Source organism: Schistosoma haematobium, chromosome ZW, assembly GCF_000699445.3.
Source record: "Schistosoma haematobium chromosome ZW, whole genome shotgun sequence".
NCBI classification, from domain to species: domain Eukaryota; kingdom Metazoa; phylum Platyhelminthes; class Trematoda; order Strigeidida; family Schistosomatidae; genus Schistosoma; species Schistosoma haematobium.
The window spans coordinates 81,496,355-81,518,462 of NC_067195.1; the positions used below are offsets into that span (position 1 = coordinate 81,496,355).

The 22,108-nt window shown below is 42.1% G+C and overlaps 1 protein-coding gene across 1 annotated transcript in view; it reads left to right on the top strand.

Moving 5' to 3' along the window:
• Positions 1 to 343: 343 nt before the first annotated feature.
• Positions 344 to 22,108, top strand: part of MS3_00001285 (uncharacterized protein) — a 49,017-nt gene continuing 27,252 nt past the window's right edge. The window contains exons 1-3 of the mRNA XM_051208746.1: positions 344 to 499; positions 10,206 to 10,883; positions 20,027 to 21,555. Coding sequence (XP_051072638.1) covers positions 10,298 to 10,883; positions 20,027 to 21,555 — 2,115 coding nt within the window. The 5' untranslated portion in view covers positions 344 to 499; positions 10,206 to 10,297. The remainder of the gene's footprint in view (positions 500 to 10,205; positions 10,884 to 20,026; positions 21,556 to 22,108) is intronic.

The window sequence follows — 22,108 nt, forward strand, 5'->3', positions numbered from 1 at the left end:
CCTGAATACGATAAATAATCAACCCATCACTTCATTTTTGGGTAGTAATATAATAAGAAAAGAACCATATCTATGGAAATCCGGAAATTCCCCTGTTTCTCTAATAAAACATATCTCAAAGAACAGAACAGTTCCCCACATCCTCCCGACAGTGTAATATTTGGAAAGACGAAAACTTTGAATGCCCGCAGATGATGCTACAGATATAGATGTAACAAGCATTAGAAAGCCAAAATCCGAAGGTCAACCCTTCGCTTATCCATTATCTAGCCGTGTGAACCTATATGACAAATTTGTTTTATAGCACCAAGTTGTGAATCCAAGCTTACATTGCAAGCGGGCTCTTTGTTTTGGTGTGTAGTTTGGCGTTCGGTCTTGATTTATGCCGAATAATCGAGTTTTCGGAAATCAATCTGCTTCTAATACGACGTGGAATTATTCCGTGTTTCAGTTGGGGGTTCTCACGTAAAATGGTTTTGCAGATCGTATAGTAATACTCGTAAGCTGACTTTTATTACGTTGTGATTTATGCTCCCAAACTTTTAAGCCACATACAATTTTGTAGCAATTACTCATTGTGAGTCTAACCAAATTTATATATTCTTTCGGGGCTTACGATGTCCTCATGAGTATTTCTTGTTTCAAAACCAATGTGTAAGAGGTGATATATATATCATGCGTAGGTATACCTACACCTGTTAGCGAACATATGTGGCTAGTAGAGTATTTAAGCAGATTTTTCACTTTTTCAAGCAGTCTGAGTTAGAATCCCACTGTGCACCAGCTGAAAATTTAGGAACGTCATTGGCTCTGTCTCTAAGATACTGCTCTAGGACGAATATATTAATTGATTTCACCCACTTTAATAAAAAAAACCTGGTTAAGATCATCTGGGCTAATGGCAAAGGTTAGCAGTCTGAACGCCGTTATTTTCGTTCCTATGAAATTTCTTGATCAACAAATTGAAAACAACTATAGCACACATCAAAGATGTAGCTAGTAATACCATTTTATAGTGAGCTGGTCAGATGTAAAGTGTAAATACTACATATGACTTTCTACTTGTTAATTTCAAGGGGTTAAGCTTGTTGTTTCAGATTGTTTAGTGGGGAAATATATCAATGTGATAAGATCCAGTGTTTCAATCTATGTAGTGTGCTGTTTTGTAATAGTTTAAAATTCAAGTCATCTTTAGGTCCTCAGGTATTTGATTCGTTGTAGATTAGTACGTGTTTGTGCTTACAAGGATGAGGAAAAACTTTGAGGTGAACCTGTCGAAAGCGAAGTCTACTTATGTATTTGTACTCTCAAGAGTCTGAAGAACGTTGGGATCGCCAACATATGTACATTTTTTCATTCTGCCTTCTCAAATACACATTCTTTTTGTGAAACCAACCCAAACACAGCTAAGTTAGTCACATCTTACCTACTTCCTATTTAAACACATTTGGTAAGACTGGGTAGCAAGACTAAAATGTGTTACACAAATACAAGGATGATATCGCGAAAAAGGGATGGAAAGGGAATACGATCGAAGAGAAGAGACAAGCAGCGTGAGTATCATGTAATGAGAAAAGCGGTTCAGTTAACAATTCAACTGAGGGAGGCTTCTCTCAGGTAAGGAAGTTCCTCTCATCATATATGTTAAAGAAAACTACAGAATAACGGTTTTATGTTCTAAGCTATTTATGATAACGTATCATGTCACTAAGTGAGAAAATATTCAGGATCTTAACCAGAGTGATGAAACGAGATCCCAGTCTTACACAACTATCTTTCATACTACGGTTCCATGTCATAAGCTCGTTATCTCTCATCTTTTCCCACCCAGTCCCAACGCTGGCAGTTGACGTACAATGTTAAAGTTGCTAAAATGACATTTGTAGAACTTCCAAACCACTGGAATCGGTGTTTGAAAATGGTAGGATAAATCAAATTATCGTCACTATAACCAGTCAGTCAGTCAGTCAGTCATTAACAACGTAGAACTTCGTACATACGTACATCAGTTCGAGTTGCCACACCACATTAGCACAGAGATGCAGTTGTCGATTCAAATCTCGTAGTGGTAGAGGTAATAAGAGTATAAGCAGTAATCGGGAAGATTAGGGTTTGGAGATGTTATTTAAAGAATATAATCCAGTGAAATAAATTTGGAGAGAGGGAAAAAGGGACATGAAGAATTCAGAAGATTAGAATTTGGGAGAACACAGAGAGTGGATGCACCTGCGCCATTGCAAACGATTTTGAGCCATGTCATTCAGGGTCTTTAACCATCGGTTGCTATCATCTCGTGGTCCCCAGCCAGGTAGTCTACACCTACCAACATGACTCAGTCCACTTGTCAGTGACTTCATGGACTTGTGCCATGTTTTGGTTTGGCCGCCCCTAGCTTTCTTCCAACCTACTCCTATACCACTGAACATAGCACGTCGAGGTAGTCGGTCGTTGGGTATACGTAACACGTGTCCCAGCCATCTCAATTGATGAAGTTTCACTACTTCATCAATTGATTTGCCATCCTTACCTAGTACCCGTTTCCTAACAACTGTGTTACTTACTCGATGGTCCCATGATATACGAGCAATGTTTCGAAGACACCTATGATCGAATACTAGTAACCTACGAATATCCTCTACTCTTACCGGCCATGTTTCACTGCCATAAAGTAGGACGGAACGAACTGCTGAGCAGTAAACACGTCCTTTGGTTGATAGACGGATATCTCGCCTACGCTATAAATGACGCAAGTTGGCAAAAGCTAGTCGAGCCTTCTGTATCCGTGCTGAGATTTCGTCACACACCAAACCACAAGGGCTGATGAGACTTCCAAGATAAGTGAAGCGGTCGACACACTCAACTACTTCACTCCCTATCACTAGTTCGGGTGTCGATGTAACCCAATCCTGAAGCAACATTTTGCATTTCGAGGGAGAGAATCGCATCCCGAACATGTTTGCATTGTTGCTTACAGTGGCCAGAAGACTCTGCATTTTGTCAGCGTCTTCACCAAATAAAACTATGTCATCTGCATATTCTAAGTCAACAAGTGAACCTCCCGGTAGAAGTTTAACCCTTGGAAATTTAGACGAGGAAAGTGTTATCCCTAAAAGTACGTCGACCACAAAGTTGAACAAGAATGGGGAGAGTGGACAGCCCTGACGAACACCACTTGACGTAATCGATTCTGATGACAGTTCGCCATAAGCTCTCACTCTACCAGTTGTGTTCGAGTAGAGAGCCTTTATAAGGTTAATGTACTTCTTTGGTACTCCTTTCAGTGACAAACACTGCCATAGAACCTCACGATCAACAGAGTCGAATGCCGCCTTAAGGTCGAGAAATACTACGATTGTGGGGCGTCTGAATGTGTGTCTGTGTTCTAGAACCTGACGTAGTGTGAATATCTGATCTATACAACCACGTCCAGGTCGAAAACCGGCCTGGTTTTCTCTAATCTGCTCTTCACGAGCTTTGATTAGGCGTCGAAGTATTATTGAAGCTAATATTTTAGACACTATATTTGTCAAACTGATTCCTCTGTGATTGTCACAAGAGGACTTTTGTCCTTTCTTATAGACTGGCACAATCAGTGATTGAGACCAGTCAGATGGGATTACGTCCAGTTCCCAAATTCTACCTAAGACCTCGGTTAATCTCATTGTTAATACTGGACTACCATCCTTAAAAATCTCAGGAGTAAACCTGTCAGGGCCTGCTGCTCTCCCTCGTTTCAGATTTCTTATGGCTTTTTCAACTTCGTAAAGGGATGGAGGACCTACATTAACTTGCCATTCAGGTTGACTAGAGATCGTGGGAAACCGAAGTGTGGCTGAAGGCCAGTTGAACTGACCCTAAAGTGTTCTGCCCATCGATCCAATCTCCTGGATTGAGAATGAATAATATGTCCATCTTTCTCTGAGATTGTTTCGCTAACGGTCGGGTTCCTAATTACGGTTTCCTTAACGAGTCTGGACAATTGTCTGCTATTACCTATTACCGCTGCCTTTTCCATCTCTCTTGCTTTCGCTACCCACCACTGTTCGCGATCATTGCGTAGACTTCTTGTCAGCTTGCGCTTAAGCTGACTCCGCTCTTCGTTATGTTCAGAGCCAGGTGGAATGAGTTTCCGAGCATCTATCAGTGCGATAGATGCTGCTGAGATCCAGTGTTCTCCCTAACCTTCTGGTTTACCTTACTAGCAGATATCACTGCTGTTTCCACAGCTTTTCGGATATCATTCCATGCTGCATCGGGGTGGGCATCACATACATGGTTGCCTAACTGTTTTCCTAGTTGTTCCTGAAATATACTCTTAGCTTGACTATCATTAAGTAGGCCCCTAAGAGGTTTCCTTGCAGCGTCTTTATTTATTTATTTATTTGAACACATGAATATTGGTACAAGAGAGCGCCAATATATATGCGCCACACAAGACAATGAGAATTCGAAGAGAAATAGAAAAAAAACTAAGGAGCGCAAAAGAAAGAGAACAATAACGAAGAGATTGGTGTAAGGTAGTGTGGTAGTAACGAGGGAACGCAAAGTTACAATCGGAAGAAATCTTTCAGGTAAGGGAGACACAACCACTTTTTATGAAGAAAGTAAAAGAAGGTTACAGCAGGATCGCCACTGGCTTCTATTCTGAGCCATATCTGATAACGTCTCTAGCCACTGTGCAGCACCATCTCTCAGACCCCAACCAGGGAGTCGTGAACGACCGACAGAAGCCAGTCCTTTGCAGCTTTCTTTCATACCACGACACCATGTCATACACTGACCACCTCTCCGCTTCTTCCAACCAGTCCCAGAGTCGGCAAATAATGCACGACGTGGAATTCTCTGGGACGACATTCGTAGAACATGTCCAAGCCACCGAAGTCGGTGTTTCAAGATGTTGACACCAATTGAATTATCATCTCTGTGCCCGAACACACGATGCCGAACCTCTGCATTACTGACATGTTGTTGCCACTGAATGTCAGCAATCCTTCGGAGACAGCGATGATCGAACACAGAGAGTCGTCTAACGTCCTCAACTCGTAGAGGCCAGGTTTTACAAGCGTAGAGCAAAACTGCTCTCACCGACGCGTTGTAGATCCGACCTTTTACAGCCAGACTAACATCACGAAGGCGCCAAAGGTGGCCCAGATTGGCATAAGCCGCTCTGGCTTTCACTATTCGTGCATTGATCTCATCACTCACACCCCCACCAGCATTTATGCAGGTACCCAGATACACGAACTTCTCGACTACGTCTATCTGCTCACCATCCAGGGTGAGTACAGGATTGGAATCCTGCCAGTCTTGTCGAAGTACTTTGCACTTGGAAGGTGCAAAGCACATACCATACCTACAGACACTGATTGTCAACTGATTAAGTGCGGATTGCATGCCTTGGGCATTATCGCACAGTAAGACAATATCGTCCGCATACTCAAGGTCGAGAAGTCTTTCTCCAGGCAACAGATCCACACCACCATTACTTACATTCATCAGAGCTGTTTCCAGAATGTCATCGATGGCAAAGTTGAAGAGGAATGGTGAGATTGGGCAACCCTGTCTAACCCCACTGCTCGAATGGAACAATGGAGAGAGGTGGTTGTATGCCCTCACTCTGCCTGAAGTGTTTTTATATAGGGCTTTCAGGATGTTAATAAACTTCTCAGGCACACCCTTCCTCAATAGACAATCCCAGAGAACAGTCCTATCCAACGAATCGAAGCCAGCCCTGATGTCAAGAAACACTACGATTGTTGGCCTTTGATAAGTATGGCGATGTTCTAACATTTGGCGGAGGGTGAAGATATGATCAATACATCCTCGACCGGAACGAAACCCAGCCTGCTCCTCGCGAGTCAATCTTTCTGGGATTTTGAACAACCTACGAAGTATGACGGAAGCCAATAGCTTGGACGCAATCGGAAGTAGACTTATCCCTCGATAGTTGTTACAGGAACGGGGTGAACCCTTTTTAAAGATAGGGACAACTATCGACTCATTCCACGACGTTGGTACACTCTCTAGTTCCCAAACCTTTGTAAACAACGTCGTCAGTTGCCTAGTCAGAAAGTCACCACCATCTTTATAAAGAGCCGGAGGTAAGTCATCTGGGCCAGGTGATTTGTAACGCTTCAAGAGTTGGCGTTCCTTGCGGACTTCCGCCTCATTTGGTGGATCAGTCGTCACCGGCCATGGAGGGCAGGACAGTCTGACCGATGTTGCCGGAGCAGCAGGCCAGTTGAACTGTCCTTCGAAAAATTCTGCCCATCGTCCAAGACGTCAATGGATGTTAGTGATTGGCATCCCATCATCCTCGTAGATTGTTTCACTCACACTAGACTTCTTGCTGCCAGTGGCTCGGATGAGCTGGAAGAGCTTCCGGTAGTTACCAGATGCAGCTGCTGCTTCCAGCTCATTAGCACGCTCCGACCACCAGGCTTCTCGGTCCTTACGCAAGCTTTGCCCAATTTCCTTACGTAACATCCTTCGTTTGCGGTCAAACTCACGGTCACCCGGAGTAGACCGACGGGCTTCAATGAATTGTAAGGAACCAGAAGAAACCCAGTGCTTATAAGCGGGACGTTTCGCAAACCCACAACTGACTGTACCCGCCATTTTCATGGCGTCATGCAATTGCAACCAATGCTCATCTATACTTTTCGGTGGAGTGGTAGCTAGCCTAGAAGTTAGCTCGGTTCGATACTTACTTGCAACAGAAGTTGCAACCAGCTTGCTGATATCAATCCGTTGATGGCGGTCACTTCGTTGGCCACTGAAAAGTAAGGTAAGATTGGCGCAGACCAAGGCATGGTCAGAGTCCAGATAGGTACTCCAAAAGGAGCGGCAGTCTTGTACACAACCACGCCAGCGGTAGCTGATCGCGATGTGATCAATCTGAGTTCAGGCTTGAGATGCAGAGGGAGGACGCCAGGTGGCACATCGGCGATGACTGTGCCGAAAGTTAGTGCTAGCCAGAAACAGGTTGTGGTCTGTGCGCAGTTACAGTAGACGGTCCCCGTTATCTGACCTGCGACCAACGAGTCCCCATCGGCCACCTAAACGACTCTCTTCTGTGCCTAGACGCCCGACCTGAGCATTCAAGTCTCCGGCTAGTACTACAATATCTGTCGAACGCACTTTCTGGAGAAGAACAGATAACTGGTGGTAAAACTCATCCTTGATTGCATCCGGGCTGCAATCTGTCGGGGCATAGGCGGAGATGACGAAAAGACATCGTTTCTCACGCCGATTTCTTCTCACTTTGATGGAACTTTCCAATCCAACAGCACATAACCGACTGTTAATGGGGATCCAATCGATTAGTGCCGCCTCAGCTCTAGCGGTTAGTGCGACACCAACGCCAGCAAGACCAGTCGAAGATGCCACAGGGTCCCCGGATAAACGCACGTAAAACAAGCTTTTCGAAGCGACAGATGGAGATCGAATTTGTAGTACTTCACCAGAGTCTTGAATACGGGTCTCGGATAGACAACAAACATCAATATTAAGACTTTCCAAAGACATAGCCAGCCCTATCTGTTGTCCGACCTGCATAAATGTGCGAACGTTGAAAGCAGCCAGTTTGAATGGTGCACGTGGTTTCAGAAAAACTGCCTCAGTCCTCGTATTCGGTGGTAACATACAATTTTCAACCGGACAGTGACTCGAGAACGTTTAGATACAGTCGAATTTCCACCAAAGACGAGCCGCTGTATAAGTATAAAAGAGGGTGAGTAATGTGGAAAATAATAATAATAATAATAATAATAATAATAATAATAATAATAATAATGACAATAATTGCAGTGATAATAATTTGAATCAATTGATTGTTTTTCGAAGCGAGAAAAGTAATTTCCATAGACATAAAGAGTTCATCATTTGTGTGTGGGCTGTGATATTGCCCGGGTGCCCAAACCGAAGCAGGTGGTTATCTTAGGGGGCCACACCCCGAGCCTTTGACCTAAAGGTCTAACCCACAAGGCAGTGGAGCATCGTAAGGAGATGCAATCCCATGGTAGCCGGTGACCAACGATTGGTTCATACGCCATTTGTTCCCGCAGGATACTGGAGCCCATGTGCACCATTGGCTTGGAATCCGGTTAAAGCGCCGGATATTCGCCCCCGAATGCCCTGGTACGACCGAGAGTGGGGAGAGTCCGCTCTCCCTCTCGAAATACTCTCACACGGCCACGCGTATACAGCCTCTGCCAGGGAAGTCCTACTCATTGCCTTCTCGTGGCGGGGGTGTTGTTTACGAAAATGAGAGGACGAAAAGCGAAGCGAATGTCCAGCGTCTTTCCTACGTCCAGTAAGACGCAAGCAAATACGCGCTCGCACTAGAGCATGATCTGAATCTAGGCATGTGCTCCAGAATGAGCGACAGTCTTCTATCAAGCCCCTCCATCGGTGGCTAATAGCGATGTGATCTATTTGGGTCCAACGTTGGGACGAATTAGGGGGTCGCCATGTTAAAAGATGTTTTTCCTTATGCTTAAAGTTAGTATTTGCAAGGAACAGGCGGTTATCTGAGCATAGCTGCAGAATCAGGGCTTCCAGATACACGAAGCGTAGATCGAGTCGGTTCTTTATTTTGGCATGGTGAGGTCAAATGAATGACGCTACTTGGATCCTGTATGCGCGTTTCGGAGACGCAGCACACATCGATGGCGCGAGATTCTAAAGTTTTAGCTAAGGAAGCCTGCTGTCCTATTTGGCAAAGTGTTCGTACGTTAAAAGCTCCTACGTGTAGTTTAGAGCGTGGTTTCAGGAGACCAGGAATGGCGTTCCACGTACTCGAATCGTTTGCCCTAGCGGTGCGAGGTGATAAAGAGACGTGAGGAGGGTTAGTCATGGAGATAAGAGAGGTATTAGGAGGTGTAGGAAGGATTTGAATGTGACCACCTTGGTCTCTTGTGCTGTCACGGGTATGAGGGCTGATGTCACTTCCCGGCTGCCCACACCGTGGAAGGGTATTTCTTGAGGAACCTGAAAAGGAAATTGGATTAGTGTTGGTCTTGACGACCTGGGAGCGTGACCGCAGAGCCCAAGGGACAACTGCTTGAGGCCGGTCGCGCACGGCCTTTTTGTGGAAGGTTTTTGACGTGTTAGCTCCGTTCTTGAAAGGGCCTTACCTCGGGAGACGGAAATCCGTGAGGTAAGGTGAGGTGTGACATTTTTAGGGTCGACCTTTTCTAACCCCACCCCTCCTTGTGGGAAGGCAGCATCGCTGCAGATGCTGGTTGTCTGAGGGAAACACCTCACTGCTGTCATAGCCCTCTACAGTCAGCAGTACGACTTCGCCCTCAGACCTTGAGTTGCTGCTTTTAGTCTTACCGTTCACCAATCGATCTGCCTGGCATGGTAGAACCTACAGGAACATATGTTCCAGCCAATATAGCTCGGTTGGGTGATCACGATAGGCAAGCCCGACCACCGCGTCAAGGTAGCAGCTTCGGTCGGGCGGCACTATAACCAAACGCACATTGAAGAATCTCACCATTACTACATAGTGTTCTCACCGGTTGTGAGCAGTCATTTGGTGACGGCCATGGTGGAACACCGATAGTCGTCTGATATCCTCGTTTCAGAGAGGCCAGGTTCAGTAAGCATAGGACAAAACTGCTCTCACCGATGCGCCGTAAAACTGGCCTTTTACATCTAGACTGATATCACTATGGCGACAATAATGACTCGGATTGTCATAAGCCACTCTAGGGTCTGGCAGCTTGAATTGATGTACACATGTACCGGGTTTTATGTTGCGTATAGTTGACCCACTTTTACTTGACGTAGACTGACCTCATCGGTCATCCCTTCAGTACTATCCAAACACACGAACTTTTTGACTGCTACTAACGGTTTGCCACCAAGAGTAAGCTCATGCACAGGTTCCTGCTAGTTTTGCAGTTTTCTGTGTTTAGAAGGTGCCATACATACGGACACTGATCGCCGACTGATTCAATACGATTAGCATAATTTATTTATCATTGCGCTGTAAAACTATGCCCTCCTCATACTCAAGTTAACAAATCTTGAAGGAAAGCTGTTAGTCACGTCAATAAACATTAGGTATCTTAACTTATTTCAAGTAATCTGAATATCTCACTCCGCTGGTTTTTTTTATACACGTTTTACTCTTGGTATTTTTCGTTTTATTATGCCAGGTTTGTGTTTTTTTTTATTCTTATTCTTATCCCTAGGTAATATCAATTCAGAATGTTTATAAAATAATCCTGTTTTTTCTTACCATATTGCGTGCTACCCTAAAAATATAAGGCTTACGAAATACCATATGATACCGGTGAGTATTGTTACACCGCAGTCTGTGGGTTCAGTTGAGCAAATTGGTGAACATTCCTCGTCTCTGTCTCTACAAAATATTCCTGTTCAACAAGATTCCGTTTCTTACCTAAACTCTCACGCTACTGTACATATGAATGATGGCCAGAATGAGTCTAGTAGTATTTATCTTACAGACCAAGAGTTACATCTAGATTCATTCCTTCCTAACTCTCCACTGGGCATCACTAGAGATCCTCATTGTGACGATAATGGTGAAGAACAAAATCGTATATCTAGTTTCGAACTAATTAGCCGCTTAATCGATGCTGAGGGTCTAATTGAGTTGGGTTACATACCGTCAAGTTGTAATTCAGCTCCAGCGATTGATGTAGCCAGTTTATCAGATCTGGAAGAAGTGACGTCAAAGACATTGTTGTGGTCTTCAAATGGTGATGATGTCGATTCTTTCAATTTCGATGACCTAAGTAATAAAATCAATGAGAGTAACACCAACAATGCTGATACTAAATTAAGAAGTTGTGACAGCAAGACTTTGGACCACCGGCCAACTTTGACGTCTGAATATATATCTGTTGGTAAGTTATAGTTTTTATCCCAAATTCTAAAAAATTATATTTCATAAATTTTGGACTCATTTTCCAATCGACCGAGGCCTGAAAGTTAGGCTTAATTTTTGAACATTATAACACAATCAAACGTTTCATAGGCTGACTTCCTACCCGGAGACTCATTTTCCAATCACAGATTTCTTCGAAGCATTGATCGTAGAGTGCTCTGTAAAGACAAATAAATTGGTCGATGGAGTTGTGAATTTTCGCTGAATTAAGTAGTTGAGATGTATTTTTTATGTATCGAACCATCGACTACCTCGATACATTGTTGTAGCTAGCATGGAAGTAGATCACATGATGTGACTAACCCTATCGAGAAATCCAGTTAGTTAATGAAATCAGTAACTACCAATCAACGTTCTGTTATGAAATGTAGTCTTAATAACTGAGTTCCGTAAATTAACTGCAATCTATTATAAGATACTTGAGGTGTCATGGCTCAAAATCAGTTGCAGTTGTGCAGTTGCGTTCCTTTATTTTCCACCTAAGTCTTAAGCCAATTATTATGTCATGCTTCCTATCCATACATTTTCGAACTATTAATTTCTGTTCGTTTTTCTCATAATATTAGTATCGTTACTTTAACTCCTTCGCTTTTTATATTGCTAATTCACTCCGACTGTGTTAATGTAAATTATGATTACTTTGGTCGATCCATATTAGTGCAGTGTCCTATGCTGTTTCTGACTGATTGAATGAATGGGTTTCGGTGATTTTAAATTCATATCACATGACGTTCACAATTCATCTTCGATTGCTCAGCTGATCTCAATCAGAAAGCAAACATTTTGTTAACGGTCTAAATAACAGTCTCATCGACTGACTTTTCGGGCATTGATCTCCCATCAGGAGGTCCACTTATCGATTCAGAATACACAGATGATATAATCCTGTTTGGTGAAGACGCTGATTAAATACAGAGTCTTTTGATAGCACTGAGCAACAATGCCAGAATGTTTGGGATGCGCTTCTCCTCTAAATGCAAGTTGTTGCTTCAGGACTGGTCTGCGTCAACATCGGAACTAAGGATAGGGAGTGAAGTAGTCGAACGCGTTGACAACTCCACTTATCTTGGAAGTCTGATCAGCGCTAATGGGTTGGTATCGGACGAAATCTCAGCACGGATTCGAAAAGCTCGTTCGGCTTTTGCCAATTTACGTCACCTATGGCGAAGGCGAGACAGCTGTCTATCAATTAAGGGACGGGCATACTGCGCGGCAGTCCGTTCTGTTTTACTTTACGGCAGCGAAACATGGTCTTTAAGAGTAGAAGACACTCGTAAGCTACTAGTATTTGACCACAGATGCCTTAGAAATATTGCTGGCGTCTGCTGGGATCACCAGGTAAGTAATAGTGAGGTTAGACGCAGGGTATTAGGGAATGATGGTAAATCAGTTGATGAGATTGTGAATCTCCATCGACTGAGATGGTTGGGCCACGTGTTACGTATGCCTAAACACCGATTACCACGACGTGCAATGCTAACCGGTGTTAGAGATGGTTGGAAGAAAATAAGGGGCGGCCAAACCAAAACGTGGCATCAGTGCTTGAGGACACTAACTTCTAGTCTGAGCCATGTTGGTAGATGCAGACTACTTGGTTGGTGTCCGCGTGACTATCGTAACCAATGGTTAGAGACTCTTGGTGACATGACTCAGAATCGATCACAGTGGCGCCGATGTATACACTCTTTGTCTTCCCTTAAACTATGAGATTAAAGTCGCTTCATATCTTTCTTTCTACGAACTAATTCTTTCTTCCTGTACTATATCCTTATATGAAATCTTTCTTTTATATTTTACCACCACTGAATTAACCACTTCTATGAATCCGGTGTTCATCTTGTTGTGATAATGAGGTATGGCAACTTGGACCGATGCACATATGTGCCTGATCATGCGTTGTAGCTGACTGACTAACAAACAGTTTAAACTTACAGTCGACACCGTCACAGATTAGCTCCGGCCTAAATACCTTTTCATATTTCAAAACTACTTGCATACAATTCGGCATCTTTTGTTTAAACTAAATGGCAAACTAGCACACTTATCTCCTTTGGATAGAAAAGTGCCCATATCCAATTTCGGTGAATATGTTGTTCTGTCATATTCCTGTAGTAGTATGAAGCAAAGTAATCTAGACCTCTACATTTTTTTTCATGGTTTCATGTTAATAAATCTGTCTATTACTTCGAGGTACTTCATGGTAACTTAAGTTCTGGTGATACAGAAATAACATAGCCATCCTCATCTCAAGTAACATCCACTATAAACTTTTTTCATCATCTATTCCTCACTCTCCCCGATATGGATCCTTTCATGGAATTTCCAGTCCCTCGATCTTTTCAGCTACTACAAAGAATTTTAAGTTATAGAATATCATTCCTGTTGGTTGTTTGCTTTATTCGGTCTCATGGCAACTAGATTTTCAGGTGCATTATATAACAATAAATCCAAAGATGAGATAGTTATCTTTTTACTCTCTGCCTTGTGGGTCAGACCTTCAGGTCGAAGGCTCCGAATGTGGCCCCCTAAGAAAACCACCTGCTTCGGTTTGGGCACCCGGGCAGTATCACAGCCCTCACACATATCAAATGAAATCTGTGTGGCGCATATGTATTTGATGCCTCCTTGTACAAATATCTATGTGCTAAAATAAATAAACAAATAATAATTACTCTGTGTAACAGCCTGTTCATTGAAACAATCTAATTTTTATTTTTAAATTTGCTATTAAAAGTAGCTAGACTGTAGATTTCCTGCTTTTTCAAGCATATATTTAAATTCTGAACACGCGTTAAATCAAACACAGGTTTTTCTGCTCCCAAATGTTCTTGAAGACCTAAAATTTACCTGTAAGCTGGAAATTGAGGGTATATTTGGAAACTAGCTCAACACACATCATTCAATTATAAAAAACGACTTAGTAACAAATGAGAACCAGACCAGTATAACAGATTGATATAATGTCTAAAATGTTGGGCGAAATATATGAATTAGTCAGTAAAGTGATAAACATGTCACACAAGTTTGCTGTACATATTAAGTTACTGGTTACTTTAGTTTACTATGAAATGGAAACACGTTTATCCTCCTCTATAAATCCACTTTAGTGTTTGATTCCATAATACCAAAATTTATAGTTTAATAAACCCAAGAAAAGTATCCCTGTATATACAGCAAACCGTCTACAGCGATGGGCAGCTACACTGCTGGGCTATGATTTCAAGATAAAGTATCAACAGACAACGGATTTTGGACAGGCAGATGCCCTCTCAAGATTGATTGGTTCGCATGCAAAACAAGAAGTGGAAGTGCGTGTAGCTGCCATAGATGTTGAGGCTGAGGTTCACAAAGTATTGGCAGACGCAGTTTCCGGACTCCCGGTCACATTCGAAGCCATTAAAGAAGCTAGCAAGAAGGATAATGCATTGAAGATTGTTCGCCACTGCATACTCAACAAGTGGCCTTCATCTAGACTACATGGAGAAATCTTACAATATCTTCGTCGATGAGATCCCTTGACAGTTGTCGATTCGTGCATCATGTTTGGCCACCGTATCGTTATCCCCAGAAATCTTCGACACCAAGTCATTAAGCAGTTCCACAGCGGGCACCCGGGGATAAGTAAAACGAAATCGCTAGCTCGCAGCTGTGCATACTGGCCGTCGATGAACCATGATATAGAACAAAAATGTCGCAGTTGTTGGTCCTGTCTAGAAGCTGCGAAGAATTCAACGAAAGCTGAACCACAACCATGGCCAAAACCGGACGGGCCTTGGCAAAGAATACACGCTGATTTCGCCGGACCAATACAAGGCAGAAATTACTTAGTTGTTGTCGATGATTTCACAAAATGGCCAGAAGTATAGGACATGCCGAAAACGACATCAGAGTGTACAATAAGAAGATTGTCAGGATTGTTTGCTTGTTTCGGGGTTCCAGAGGTCTAAGTGATCGATAACGGTACTCAGTTTATGTCATCCGCTTTCAAACGCTTTTGCAGTGAAAATGGCATATCCCATCTACAATCTCCTTCGTACCATCCTCAGTCGAATGGCCAAGCAGAAAGATTCACGGGTACGATAAAAAGAGCTCTGGTCAAAGGGGGAGGTGAGGGTATCCCAGAACAAGTGATCAGTAAGTTCTTAATGTCTTACAGAGTTACCCCTAGTCAGGCAGTACCAGAAGAAAAGTCACCAGCCGAGTGTATGTTCGGAAGGAAAATCCAGACAGTCTTTAACAGTATGTTGCCACCCAGAAAGACAAATAACCCCACGAATGCGTATCGTACGGTCACTCGTAGCTTTCAGGTGGGTGAAAAGGTACTTGTCAAATCGTATCAAGGTAATAGGAAGTGGGGACCAGGTGTCATAGAACGTCAAATCGGAAATGTACTGTACCTAGTCCGGAAAGGTGTCGGAAAATGTATAACACACATAAATCGAATTCAAAGAGACGGCAGTACAGTGGTCCCAGAAAGCCGACTCCCATTTGAATTGCTCGTGGATTCATCTCAGGAAAGCCCTTAGGAGTGCAAACATAGAAGAGATAAACGACGCAAGGGCAAAGCAGTACAACCCTGGAGAGTGATGCACCGCAAGAGGAATGGAGCAACCAAGTTTCAGGTGGATCCGAGGAAAAAAGTCTTACACAACAGACTTTAAAGGAGGGAGGTGTGACGACGGACCACTGTTGAACTCGAGGAAGCTGTAGCAGGCTCAGAAGTAGCCGAAGATATTCCATCCAATTACCTTTTGGAAGAATATTCTAGAATTCCTACGTGTAGCTTCCCGACTGGACAATGCTAATAACCCCCTGTATGCGGATTGGTGGACTGTAATGATGATTTCGTTCTTACTAAAAACTATAAATACCTGACAATTTTGTATTATAATTGACACTGTCTGGAAGTAATATTCCTTTCATTAGTCTTCTGTCTTCTCATTGCGACTTGGAAGGGTTCTGGCGTTCTAGTGCTCACGTTATACGCAGTATATCAAGAAGAACCTTCTAGATATAACAAATAGGAAATGTTAAGGGTAAGGAGGTTATTTACGATGAATAAACTACAGTAAATTGATGAAAAAATAGATAAAGATCGTTAAGATAGATGTTATTTGTTAGTTGTCGTTTATTTCATATGACTCCGCTAATCGCCTTAAAAACATCTTCAAGCAGTATTTTTACTTCTAAAATTTGTTTATAATGAACCAAAACCCAATGGAATGAAGAGCTTTTGTTATAGTATAATTGTCACGAAATAAGAAAAAATAATACGGTTTCCCATTTATATTATCCTTAGCACAACTAACATGAAAGTAAGCATTTTGAAAAAGGAATTATTGCACAGTGGCATAGTTTTTATAAATCATCAGTTACCTTAGTACTGTTACATTACTTACTTACTTACGCCTGTTACTCCCAATGGAGCATAGGCCGCCGACCAGCATCCTCCAACCCACTCTGTCAGTTGCTTTGAGTTCCAGATGTTCCTCAGTTGTAAATATGCTGCTCTTGCTTTGTCGATCTGCGCCTTCACATCTGCATCAGATCCACTCTGTTCATCAATGATGCTGCCCAAATATGTAAAGGTTTTTACATCTTCCAAATCTCCGTCAATTGTGACTGGATTGGTGCATGCTGTGTTGTATCGGAGAATCTTGTTTTTCCCTTTGTGTATATTGAGACCTATTGCTGCTGAGGCTGCTGCCACACTCTTCGTCTTCTCCTGCATCTGTTGTTGCGTTTGAGATAGAAGGGCCAGATCATCTGCGAGGTCTAGATCATCCAACTGCATTTTAGATGTCCATTGTATCCCGCGCTTTCCTTCAGACGTTGACGTCTTCATGATCCAGTCAATCACCAGGAGAAAGAGAAAGGGTGAGAGTAAGCAACCTTGCCTAACACCGGTCTTCACTTCGAACGACTTTGTCAACTGTCCTCCATGCACGATTTTGCAGTGTAATCCATCATTTGAACACTATGATATTGACTATCTTCTGAGGCACGCCGTAGTGTCGAAGATGTTTCCATAGTGTTGTTCTGTCCACGTTATCAAATGCCTTTTCGTAGTCAATGAAGTTGATGTAGAGTGATGAATTCCATTCAATTGATTGTTCCACAATGATCCGTAGAGTTGCGATTTGGTCTGTACACGATCGATCCTTACGGAATCCCGCCTGTTGGTCTCGAAGTTGGTTAACTACGCAGTCCTTCATCCTGTTTAACAATACCCTGTTGAAGGCATTTCCCGGTATTGAGAGAAGAGTGATGCCCCTGTAGTTATCACAGTTGCTGAGATCGCCTTTCTTCGGTATTTTGATCAGGTGTCCTTCTTTCCAGTCTTTTGGTACTTGTTCCTCATCCCAAATCTTATTGAAGAGAATGTGGAGTATCCTTGCAGTTGCCGCTACGTCTGCTTTTAGTGCCTCTGCTGGAATGTTGTCTGGTCCTGCTGCTTTGCCACTCTTGGTTTGTCTGATGGCCATGCTGATTTCTTCAATTGTTGGTGGACCAACATTGATTGGGAGGTCCGTGGGTGCTTCTTCGATGTTGGGTGGGTTCAGTGGAGCTAGTCGATTCAAGAGTTCCTTGAAGTGTTCTACCCACCGGTGTCGTTGTTCTTCAATGTTGGTGATTATCTTGCCTTCCTTATTTTTCACTGGTCGTTCTGGTTTGCGGCGACTTCCAGAGAGTTTCTTTGTTATGTCATACAGTTGTCTCATGTTTCCTTCTCTTGCAGCCTTTTCCGCCGTCATTGCTAAATCTTCCACATACTTACGTTTGTCGGTTCTGATGCTCCTCTTCACTTGCTTGTTAACTTTTGTGTACTCAGCTTGTGCCTTGGTTTTTTCTGCTTTTGTTCAGTGGTATTGATTGCTGCCTTCTTGCTCCTCCTTTCCTGAATCTTATCCAGTGTATTAACAGTGATCCATCCCTTGTGATGATGCTTCTTGTGACCCAGAACCTCATGACATGTTGAAGTGATTGCCTATGTGATCCCCTTCCAGTTGCTCTCCACAGTAGTTCCTTCTCCATTGAGTAGATCATGAAAGGCCTGGAACTTGTTGCTGAGGGCTATCTTGAATTTGTTGAGTTTGTTAGTATCCTGGAGAAAGGCCGTATTGAACTTTTGTGATATTGTCCGCCCCATTGTCCAGTGCTTCTTGAATTTCAATTTCATCTTGGCGACCAGCAAGTGATGATCTGATGCTATATCAGCTCCTCTCTTGGTTCTCACGTCCTCTATAGTCCTCCTGAACGTTTTCTTGATGCAAATATGGTCGATTTGGTTTTGCGTTGTGTGATCCGGTGAAGTCCATGTGATTTTGTGAATGCGTTTATGTGGGAATATGGTGTCGCCTATGACCAGTTTATAGAAGGCACATAGGTTTGCAAATCTATCACCATTTTCGTTCCTTTCTCCCAGTCCGTGTCGTCCCACGATGTCTTCATATCCAGTGTTATCCGTTCCAACCTTGGCATTGAAATCTCCCATCGGAATGGTCAGGTGCTTTGTTGGGCACTTCTCGATGATTGACTGCAACCTATTGTAGAATTGGTCTTTAGCGTCTTCATTGTAATCGTTGGTAGGCGCATAGCATTGGATGATGTTCATTGAAATGCCCTCTTTCTTTGTTTTGAAGGAGGCTTTGATGATCCTTAGTCCATGAGATTCCTATCCTATAAGTGCCTTTTGTGTTTGTTTGGACAGCATCAATGCAACTCCTTGTGTATGTGGAGTATTTTCTTCTTCATGGCCGGAGTATAACAAAAGCTCCCCTGAAGCTAGTCGTTGTTTTCCAACTTGCGTCCAATGTGTTTCACTGATCCCAAGCACCTCTAGGTTGTATCTCCTCATTTATGCAGCGATTTAGAAGACTCTCCCGGTCTCCCATATTGTACGAGTATTCCATGTACCTAAACAAATGGTTGCTTCGGTTGTCAGAAGGGGCGTCGGCCTCGTAACTTCCGAAGGGATTCGGCTTTCATCATGAGGCGTCATAGTTCTTCTAAATGAAGACCTTCTGACTCCCAGGGCAGAGTTTAGAAGGTTTGAATAATTTTTTCTGGTTAGCGTTTTTTTAGCGAGTTAGTTTTCTACGGGATGGGGTCGCTAACCCCATGCCCAGCCCTCCTCCTTTATCCGGGCTTGGGACCGGCAGTAGCCTCCAGAGGGACTTCAGGCGGAGTTACTGTTACATAGTTTTGTTCAAAATAACTTATTTATCGTTAGACTTAATATTATGCCATTTCTGATCAATTTCCAGTATGATTAACGTCAACTTCGGAATAGGTATTGTTTACAAATTTACTTGAAATATGTATTGGATAGAATGTTATCTAACTGAGCTTATACTAGGATGATGATGCTGTGTTAACTGAGAAAATAGGGGGGAAATGTTAGCACACTGGTCAGTAAGTCTGCAATTATTAGCTTTTGCTAGTTAAAAAATGTCGTCTAGCACTCAGTACTGATTGGCAGTTTCGAAGTAAAATCTAGGAGTTACTTAATGGTTAGTTATCAAATATGTCATATCCAACGGAATCTCATGTTTTCATAAAAATGAAATATATTTGTACTGAATATTGCCCTACACTAATTTACCTATTAGTGAAAGCTTATTTTTTCATTAGTGAGTTTTTTCGTCTTCCAAAATTAGAAACCATAAACAAGTATTTTTTCTACTTGTGAAAGGAACTGAAAATCCCATCAAAGGATACGCCTCATTAGTCGTTTACTTATCTTGAGCAACAAATCTTGCTGGAACTTGCACTTCATCGAATTTTAGACAACTTGTGTTTAGATGAACGATGAATAGTGTGCTCGATAAATAATAAATTCTCATTTACTATATCTCAAGTAACAAGTAATTTGCCAGGTTTTGAGGTTATGAAGTATTGCTTCAAGCCGAGTACATAAAACCTGTACCTCATAATTGAGTTAGAATAATGGGGTTATGAAAAAGACAACTCTGACATTCACAAGAAACTAGAATTATATTCATTGATTTAATTAAATAGAGAGATGGATTTTAGTATTCAGAATAATGTTTTAATCTGTATTTCCTATTGCTTTTTTTTTTTCAAAAATCTTATTCACAGATTTCAACCCGCTAAACAGTACTAGCGCTTTAGTACCCATTATCTCATTACCATCCGATACAAATTTACAAACTGTACCGTCACTTGAATCAAGCGAATATGAAAATTTTCAAGCACACTATAAAACAAATACTCCTTTAGATAATGTTCAATCACTGCCTTCTAATATAGTACCTGATGATCTTGGACCACTTAACATTACTTCTTATTCAATGGGATTAGTTGGGGCAGATATACCTTCAATAACACGACCATCTATACATCAATCTCCTACTGATCATCATGCACCTCATCCAATAATAAAACCTAATCATATACCATATTCTTATTCGCCGTTAACTCCATTGTCTAGTGTACAAATTCGCAGAAGTATACATGAAAGTAGTTTTGTAATTGATAATCAGGTTTGTCCAATTGATAACATTTGTAATCAGCAATTACGGACTGACTCTTTCGTTAAAAATAAGTATTCATCAGATTATCAAGAATATCCAGGTGCTCCTAAGTGCTTTCCTACAGTTCAAACTCTAGAGTTATTCACTTCACATTCATCTGACTTACCCCATAGCTCACCATATTCTTTGAAGAATGTTGGGAAATCACCTAAACATATGTCAAATGACACAAAACCCATCAGATATCCTGAACTTCTACAAAAAGTTGGCGAAAATTGCAATTCTAACATTCCTGGTCCCAATCTTCCGTTCATTTCTCATTCTCCATATTCCAGTCGAACTCAGTCTTCATCTTGTTCGATTAGACAACAGTTTGCAACTGCTCCGAGTCATCCACAACTTCATGTAAGTATACCTCAGACTACTCAGTCCATATATTCTGTGTTCTCATGTTCACCAAATCAAAAGGTCGCAGTATCTAGTACTGTTAATTTGCCATCTAGTGATTCCGCTTCAACTACATTGATATTCAATGGAGATTTCCGATCACAGCCTGTTATAAACAGTACTGATAATTCATTTTGGTCCCATTCTTCAATCCCCAGTGGATCCGGAGTCAATACTCAAATGATTACAAATTGGGAACATTCAGTACCATATCCTGCCTATGTACCCAATTCTCAGATAACTGGTTTTCTTCCCGAGAATACTTCAGTCACTGATAAAGCAGCGATTTATGTTAAAGATGGAAATTCAACAGCGGTACAACCAGTCCTCGGAGGTGGATTGGTTGGCAGTTTCCAGTATTTGACACCAACTGCTGTTCTCTCAAAACCCAATTACACCATTCTAAACGATCAGTTAACATTTAATCATCCACAAGAAACACTAATCCAACCATTTCTATCACAGATGAGTGATCCCATAAAAACAACACAAAATCTTAGGATCCCATTTTGTCAGGGCACACAGTACCCCTTAACCCCAAGCATATCTATTCCTATTAATCCCGAACACTCGTTCGGTCGATTAGAAATGAATACTCATCGTTATTCCTCTGGATCGCCTAAAACAAATCCAGCCCCGACTTCTAGACTGTCATCGTCACGACCATTTAGTTCTCCCATGCGTCGTGTAAGTTAGTTTATAAAAGTTGTTATACTGTGATTCCTTTTTCTACCATAAAATTGCTTCCTGGTTTACGTTTTGATAACTAAACACAGGGTTTGTGTCGGTTTTTGAGGATGATAGGTGCCATACAAATTCAGTGTATTTTATTAATATGGAGTGATGGAAATCGTTGAGTTTTTTTATTGAGATCTCGAAATGGTTATTGTTAGACCACTTTTTAATACTGGAAACACTGAGTAGCCGTTTAGTGTTAGTATGGTACTCCTCAGCTGTGCGCATACACGATCCCATACGCGGGACTCAAATTTAGAACCTTCAGTCTCTCGCAAACGCCTAACCTCTATACCACTGAGCTGGAATCCGACGGTGTTTATGATCGCGCAGTATCGTGGATTGGTTGGAATCAATGCCTAACTTTAGTGTATTTTATTTATTGGGCGCAACGTGACCTCAAAACGATCAGCACTAAATATGCCATATATATATGTATATATACTAACTATTCAATCCTACTTTAAAATTTCAAAAGTACCTATCTATGACTTAAAAAGTCGAA